Consider the following 8,918-nt stretch of genomic DNA (forward strand, 5'->3'; position numbering starts at 1 on the left):
GCAGTGCCCACAGTCTTTCCCCAGGATGACCACAGCATGCTGGTCTTCCTCCTGTTCCTTCTCAACCTCGTCTCCAACAACTTCCTGGTCATATTAGTGCCGCCCCGGAACAGAAACACACCCTCATCACCCCTCTGAACATCCTCATCCTCAGACTTATTTACTTTCCCGTCACCCTCCTCGCCACAGTCACCAACTCGTATGGCTACTATGTCCTCGGAGAAGGATTCTGCATCATACAGGGCTTGGCGATCAATTACTTTGGTAAGTCGGTTTAAAAGGTTTACATGTTCCCTCTTCCACATGCACTCCATGCTGTGCATATTCATGTGTTTTTAAAGTATGGTTCTGGTCAATAAAAACAACTGAAAAACGTGTTCCATGCACCACAATGTGTAATGGAGGAGGAAGACCAGCTGTGTTCACATTCTAACATAACGGTTGGTAACAAGTAGTCTCTGTTTTACAGATAAAGTGCACCAAAGGGTTATTTTCTTAAATAGGCTGCCATGCAAAGTAATTTAGGCTTACAGCATTACGGTGCGAGATGACCAAATGAATAGTCGGCTATAGTTTATTAGGCTGGCAACCATCAAAAAGCAATACCAAATGAAACACAAAATGATAACTTTATTGAGAAAAACATTTAGTCAAGCATCTGTGATTTGAGAGTGAGAGAGAGAGAGAGAGAGAGAGAGAGAGAGAGAGAGAGAGAGAGAGAGAGAGAGAGAGAGAGAGAGAAAGAGAGAGAGAGAGAATGTGTGTGTATGTGTGTGTAAGGGTGGAGTGTAACTGATGATGTCATATGTGTGTATGTCTACATGATCTCTGTGCAGTGAAAGACAGAGAGAGAGAAAGAGCATGAGTATGCATGCATGATGTTTGTTAAACATCTGAACAACAGCCGCATATCAGTTTGCTCGACAGCCACTGGAGAAACCTGTCAATCATAAGAAAAAACATAAAATGTAATCTGCCATACCAGTACGCATTCTCACATCCTTACAATGACTGTCTTGATGTCTTTACCCACATTCTACCACCCCCTCCATTTAGCCTTTCTGCTATCTGTCCTCACCTCTTTCCCACATTCTTCTTTTTCTTTTTCTCCTCCTTCACATCGTTTTTAGAGTATTCCTCTGGCTGTTTGTTACTGACTTCCAACACAAGCAGTGGTTTGACATACAACTGTGTTTTGGCCGTCTTCTCCCCTTTGCCGGTGTTCTTCCTCTCCCCTTTGCCAGGCTTCTTCTCTTCCGTCACATCCTGAAAGCAGAACACAAGCTTACATGGATGAATCACTGAGCTGAGAAAAAAATGGAACCAATGAAATCATGGTTCTTTTCCAGACTCATTAGTCCGCAATGTATTTAATTAATTTAAATGTATTTATGCTTTAACAGTAAATATCATCATATATTTGCCCATGATGATAATGACCTACCTGTTGGAGCCCTTCCAGTCCTCCTTGGAGCAGCCTCTTTACATCAGCGCTCAAGTGGGTGATTGGTGTCAGACGAGGGGGGGGTAAATACCCCACAGCAGGCGGAGTCTCAGGCCTGCTAGGAGTCACAACTCCAACGGTGACACGGTTGAGGGGAGTCAAAGCCCGGGGAACCTGCTGGTCGAAGAGGAGGGCCTCGGGAGTAGGAGGAGTCAGAGGGGGGGATTCCATGGCGTCGTCCTCAATGGTGAAGGGGACCACAGGAGTGGTCTCTGTCTCAGATAGATCCTGGGGAGACAGAGTCACAAGAGAAAACATCACCTTTTGGCATGTGGGACCTGGGATCTTTCCATGGCTCTTTAGGATGATAATCAACAAACAGTGCCATGCCATACCTTGAATCAAACAATAGCTGAATAAACGAATACGTACAGTACGTCTGTACTGATTACTTACAAAGCGTTGGATGGAGGGCTTTTCTTCCTGAGAGGGTTGGACCTGTGGTGGGGAACTACACACCTCGGGTGGTTGGATCCTCTCAGTGCAGGCCCTGCAGGCCATGCGTAGCTTCTTAACCTCTTTCTTCCAGTTCTTCAGGCCCGTCAGATTGAAGTCATCTCTGCAGTCCTTCATCACCTCTTGGATCAGCGCATCGAAATCTTGGCTGACCCGTATATATTTCTGCGCCTGAATCCTCTGGAGCCTTCTCCCTCTGACGTTATAAACCAGTCTTCTCAGAGACGCACCCATCAGGCCTTTTCCCTGGCTCTTCACACGAGACATCTCTTTGAAGTACTCGTTGGTGTTCAGGATCTCCTCCTTGGTTGTCATAAGGTCCTGTTCCAGGGCAACCAGGGATTTTTGGAACCTTATCATGACCTTTTCTCTTGTGACACGGGACTGCCTGTCGCGCCTCTTCTGATCGTGTAGCATGGTGGGGTGCACGTCATTAGTGACGCAAGGCTTGGTCACGGCTCTCACCGAGGAAGGAAGAAGGCCCTGGGCTTCGTAATCCATAACAGGATTCTAGGGAGACCAAGAGTAAAGTACAATGTGCAGGAACAGGGCAGACAGGAAAATGTGAAAATATGAAGATCCATATGGTGAGGGAGGAGGTCAGGTGGGTCAGATGGCTGAGCAGTTAGGGAATTGGGCTATTAATCAGGAGGTTGCCAGTTTGATTCCCGGCCGTGCAAAATGAAGTTGTGTCCTTGGGCAAGGCACTTCACCCTACTTGCCTCGGGGGAATGTCCCTGTACTTACTGTAAGTCGCTCTGGATAAGAGCGTCTGCTAAATGACTAAATGTAAATGAGGGAAAAGATGATTCAGCACTAAGAGAAAAAGACAATTCATTGACCTTTTGCCACACACATACACATACCAGGCTTCTATCCGGAAGTGGATTCTGCTGGCGGTCCTCATCAGACTGTGAGTCAGATGGAAACATATTGTTCACACAGTCTATCTTCAAAATGTAATGTACCTTGATGCTTTTGATGCACAAACTGACCAGAAAATCTCTCTCGCTGACTGAACGGAGAGAGAGGTCATCGTAATCTTGGGTCTGATGGATAGTGTTCCCACCACGTTCCACTTCCTATATTAGAGACACAGTCACTCAGAGGTATTTGACCATGTTTGCTATTTAACCATTTAAGTGTATGTAAAATAAGGATCTTACCAATTCGGTGTCATCCCTTTCACCTATCGCTATACATAAACAACTGACCAGAAAATCTGCCTCATCGAATGAATGGAGAGACAGATCATCCCGATTTTTCCAATCCGTTTCCACCTCTTCAATAGTTGTCCCATCATGGTCAACTTTCTACATTAGAGACACGGTCACTCAGAGAGGTATATGTTTGCTGTTTAAACATTTACATTTAAGTTGATATAAGGCTCTTACCATTTCTGCGCCGTCCATTTGTCGAACCAGTATCCGTTTGGATCTCTTTCCACTGTCCCCACGACGGTGATCAGGATCATCAAACTGTGTCAGATAGATCGTTAGTTTTCATAAATAAATTCTCTGAAAACCACTGCATTAGGCTATGGCCAATAACAGTGATTATGGGAACGTGTTATTTGAGAGGAGCTGACCTGACTGGAAGAGTTTGGTATCGGCATCACAATGATTGGCTGTGAAGCAATTGAGAGAGAAAACTTGTAACTTTTGTAACTGCAATGCTGTTGAGGTTTGATTTACAGGCCATTTGTGGACTGAGTCTTGAGTCTCTTTTTATTGATGTGGTCAGTTATAACAAAACACAAAAAGAAAACCATGTATCAAAACTTGCTTTAAATGTATTTGATGCGATGATATTGACGGTAACTGCATAACGAAAGTGTGGATTAAATTGAGAATGAAATTATGTTTTACGTTTAAGATTACAATAAGTAGGGGAAACATTAATGTGTAAATAAGAATTACTCACCAAAAAGCACAAAATTGTCTGAATAGCCTGAGACAATCTTCTGAGAAAGCTTACAATACAAGTCTTCAAGTTGCTATTCACCTGCCTGTTCAGAAGAAATGTGATGTAGCTGTATAATGTTTAATTGAAGTATGAATATACACCATTATGACGTTTTTGTACGTAATCATGTGTAGCATTCAAACATACTTGTTATACATAACGTATGTCCGTAAAATAAATGTGTCAATATTCTTCATTAGAAATGTGTAATTACACACAAGCATGTAGCTCAGATGACTCCAATAAATAATACGCAAACAATGCCCACTATGCAAACTACAACACGTAGGCTATGCGATAATTGTTACTTGGCCCATCTGCACTACACGTTCCGTCATGTAGGACAGATTTGATTTTGAAATCCATACAGCCCAGCAGTCCTTTAAATTGGCAACATCTTTCTTGTCTGTATAGGTACCGACCAGAGCCATTAAATTATTAAGCTTTATTGATTGATTTATTATCAAAACTTTGATATGCTTTAAATGTATTAGAATTTTGAATCTGAGAGACATTTTCTTAGTTGTACAGCCATGATATTTACGGTAACTGCATAACGAAAGTGTGAATTAAATTTAGCATAAAATTATGTTTTGTGTAAGATTACAATAAATAGGGGAAACATTAATGTGTAAATAAGAATTACTCACCAACAAGCACAAAATTGTCTGAAGAGTCTGAGAAAATCTTCTGAGAAAGCTTACAATAGTCTTCAAGTTACTATTCGCCTGCCTGTTCAGAAGAAATGTGATGTAGCTCTGTAATGTTTCATTGAAGTATGAATATACACCATTGTGACGTTTACGCCACATCATGTGTAGCATTCGGACATACTTTTATACAGATAGAACGCATCAAATAAATATGTCAATATTTCTCATTAGAAATGTGTAGTAGCCTACACACAACCATGTAGCTCAGATGACTCCAATAAATAATACGCAAACCAATGCCCACTACATACTACAACAGTATGCTATAATTGTTACTTGGCCCATCTGCACTACACGTTCCGTCATGTTGGACAGATTTTATTTTGAAATCCATACACAGCCAGCAGTCCTTAAATTGGCAAAATCTTTCCTGTCTGTATAGGTACGCCCAGAGCCATTTAATTGGGTGTGCTTTGCCTTCGGCAAGGGCACAACCTTTGTTCTCTCACATATATATTATTATTGGGTGTGCTCAAGCCTTCGGCGAGAGCACAACCTTTGTTCTCTCACATATATATTATTGGGTGTGCTCAAGCCTTCGGCGAGAGCACAACCTTTGTTCTCTCACATATATATTATTATTATTATTATTTTTATTTATTTTTTGCCCCCCTAAAACTCAGTAAATACTTGGCCTACATAGACAACGTAGGTGTCAAAAGTTTCGTCTTGGTAGCGATTGAGTTGCTTCTATTGGAATTTACGTTCCGTTGCATGGTTTAAGCGTAAGTTAAGTTTTTGTGGCGAAAAGTGAAGCTAACGGTGGCTAATTTGCTAGCCACAGTCACTGACGTTACTAACGTCACTGCGTCACTAACGTCACGAAAACACGCGTGACTACCTTTGCCAGAACATTCGTTTCACATCTGTTAACTTGGGGGATAGCTAGGCTAACTATAGCTTTACTGCAAGGCAGCTACAGAAACGCCACAAGAAAAGAGGCCAGGGTGATAACTATTTACTCATTTTACTTTGTGATATGACACACAATTGTGATGTGTAATGTACAATATAAGCTGATATTATTAAGGAAGTACATCTACTTTCGGAAACAGTAGTCTACTATTTCACTGAAGTATTAGCATCATTTAACGACGTTTAAATCTAAAATCATGACATTAGCCTGTGTTTCCCGGGCAACACATACTACAGTGGTCTATGATGTAGCGTTATCTGTTTTCAATCGTTAAAATAAACATTCCTCACATATACATTTTCGTTGTAGGATTTATTCTGACATTAGAAAACGATTTGTTGGTGAAATTACCATTACCTGTGGTTTCAAACCAGTGTAGCTCACTGCAACGCTGTAGCTTACGCGAGACACACTACAAAAACATCTAGCTACAGTACACAGCTGTTTAGGAAGTCAAACGGGACAGAAAATGTTCGGCACTCCCCTTACTTAAATCAAAAGTCTATCTAACTACTAACCTGAACTTCATTGCCACAGCCTAAACGTTGTCAATCTGTTCATGAAAATAATTAATTTCAGCCTAAACCGTACAACGGAACGTTAAATCCAATTCAACCAACGCAATCGCTACCAAGACGAACACAGCAGTAGTCTAGTACTGTACCGTAGTAGTACAATTTACCGGGGCAGCTTCTCAACACAGGGCTATATCGCATTTTGCGTTGTTACTGACAATGATCGCTACCAGTGAGCTTTTTATGAATGAGCAATTTTTCACTAAATAAATGTCAAGCTTATTTACGTTTTGGGGGGCATATTTTCAGTTAGCAGATGGTACCGTTTGAATTGCGATTCCATCTTCTACTGCCGGGTAACGTCGTAGAATAATCTTCAAAGGGGTTGTTTATTCATGAATGAATGCAATATGAGTAGGCTAAATGCCTGAAAATATCATGAGAAGAGAAAAACTTAAAATGACGTTTAAATCATAGAGATTAGGTCAATTTTTACACCGGTCTGCAATAATGTCACGAAAACACGCGTGACTACCTTTGGCAGAACATTCGTTTGGCATCTGTTAACTTGGGGGATAGCTAGGCTAACTATAGCTTTACTGCAAGGCAGCTGCAGAAACGCCACAAACAAAGAGGCCAGGGTGATAAATATTTACTCATTTTACTTTGTGATATGACACACAATTGTGATGTGTAATGTACAATATAAGCTGATATTATTAAGGAAGTACATCTACTTTCGGAAACAGTAGTCTACTATTTCACTCACATATTAGCATCATGACATTAGCCTGTGTTGCCCGGGCAACACATACTACAGTGGTGTATGATGTATCTGTTTTCAATCGTTAAAATAAACATTCCTCACATATACATTTTCGTTGTAGGATTTATTCTGACATTAGTAAACGATTTGTTGGTGAAATTACCATTACCTGTGGTTTCAAACCAGTGTAGCTCACTGCAACGCTGTAGCCTACTGTACCCGAGACACTAGTGTGAGTAGCTAACAACAACTCCTCAGCTGTTTAAGTCAAACGGCAACAGAACATGTTCGGCACTCCCCTTACTCAAAAGTCTTTCAGTAGGGAAACTATCTGACTACTAACCTGAACTTCATTGCCACAGCCTAAACTTTGTCAATCTGTTCATGAAAATAATTAATTTCAGCCTAAACCGTACAACGGAACGTTTAATCGAATTCAACCAACGCAATCGCTATCAAGACGAACACAGCAGTAGTCTAGTACTGTACTGTAGTAGTAGAATTTACCGGGGCAGCTTCTCCACACAGGGCTATATCGCATTTTGAGTTGTTACTGACAATGATCGCTACCAGTGAGCTTTTTATGAATGAGCTATTTTCCACTAAATAAATGTCAAGCTTATTTACGTTTTTGGGGGCATATTTTCAGTTAGCAGATGGTACTGTTTGAATCGCGATTCTATCTTCTGCCGGTAAAGTCGTAGAATAATCTTAAAAGGGGGTTCTTTATTAATGAATGAATGCAATATGAGTAGTCTAAATGCCTGAAAATATCACGAGAAGGGACAACTTAAAAGGACGTTTAAGTCATAGAGATTAGGTCCATTTGTACACCGGTCTGCCAAATGTATTCGTTTTGATTCAGCCTGTCAGCTGCCTCTTGCAGGGGAAATGAGAAGACATCATATTTCATTCTACACTTCACTCGTATTTTGAGTTGTAAATGAGCAGCAAAAAAAAGATGCTTTTAAATCTATGTAATCTTTATAAATAATAAGTAGGCCCGATGCATTTTTATATAAAATATACAGACCCCTGTGCAACCGACGCAAGCAAGCACACCCTACAATTTCCCCAGAAATTGTATCCTCTCTAGTTGTATCCATAGAGGAACTTGACTCAAAGTATGGTGTCAAAATGAAGACTTTAATTAGAGAATCATTAAAAACATGATCATGAAACTATAACACTCTAATAAAGTAAACAACAATAAAAAGAAATAGGTGAAAATAATGCCTGTCTTGCTTGTTCTGGTTATTGATCTTCTGCTGTACTTTCTTTGTGCACAATCTGGTGTATTTAGCATGACTTACAGTGAATGAAATCAAATGTCCTCAGACAGGTCTTTCCAAAGTCTTGGGTTGATGATGGTAAAATCCTTAACAATCCTTCAGTATTGACACAATTTTCAGAGTTCATCAGAACTACTAAGTATTGTATTCCCTAAATTACAGATACAGTTTCAAGAACAACCTGCATGACCCTCAACAGCTCTTGTAATTAAAACAATAAACAAATCAACCAATTTTACTCAACTGATGGGTCAAACACACAGACACTCTAAAGGGCTACAGAGATAAAGAGGTCAACCAGAAATTAATATTGAGCACCTTGATGGGTTTCTTATGAAATTACCAATGTGTGCTTCAAAACTGAAAGGTGTCAGCCAGTGTCTGCCAAGATTCTACCCAGTCTGACACAGCTTCCCCTCCATTGTTACAGGGGTAGAGTATCTTCCCTGTGTCCTGTCATGTTGGACAACATATGTCTGTAATTGAGTGTTTGAGTCGTTTCACAATAATTTTGTAAAATATTTGATCGTGCAATAATGTACATTATTTCTGGATCCAACATGCACAAACTTGCAATAGTGACTTCTAAGGTAAAGCAATAGTTAGATTTTTGAACAAGCATCTGTACTGGGTAGGCTTCCTCTAAGATAAGTTCAGGAGAGAACTACATGAACGACAGCCTGAGGACCAACGTGTTTGTGAGGTTCCAAGGTGAGACCATCGCCTGTGCCTGCATCTTCCTCACTGCCAGAGCCCTGCAGGTGGGTGGTGTAGCTCTCTCCTCTTCTCTC

At 40.7% G+C, this 8,918-nt stretch overlaps 1 protein-coding gene across 1 annotated transcript; it reads right to left on the reverse strand.

Moving 5' to 3' along the window:
• Positions 1–885: 885 nt before the first annotated feature.
• Positions 886–2,892, reverse strand: LOC136960514 (uncharacterized). Its single transcript, XM_067255024.1, has 5 exons — positions 2,827–2,892; positions 1,901–2,470; positions 1,445–1,732; positions 1,079–1,266; positions 886–940 (listed from the first exon to the last, which is right to left on the reverse strand). The coding sequence occupies exons 1-5, from the start codon at positions 2,890–2,892 to the stop codon at positions 886–888; spliced, it is 1,167 nt and encodes a 388-aa protein (XP_067111125.1).
• Positions 2,893–8,918: the final 6,026 nt, after the last annotated feature.

This window comes from Osmerus mordax, chromosome 17 (assembly GCF_038355195.1).
Source record: "Osmerus mordax isolate fOsmMor3 chromosome 17, fOsmMor3.pri, whole genome shotgun sequence".
Classification (NCBI taxonomy): Eukaryota; Metazoa; Chordata; class Actinopteri; order Osmeriformes; family Osmeridae; genus Osmerus; species Osmerus mordax.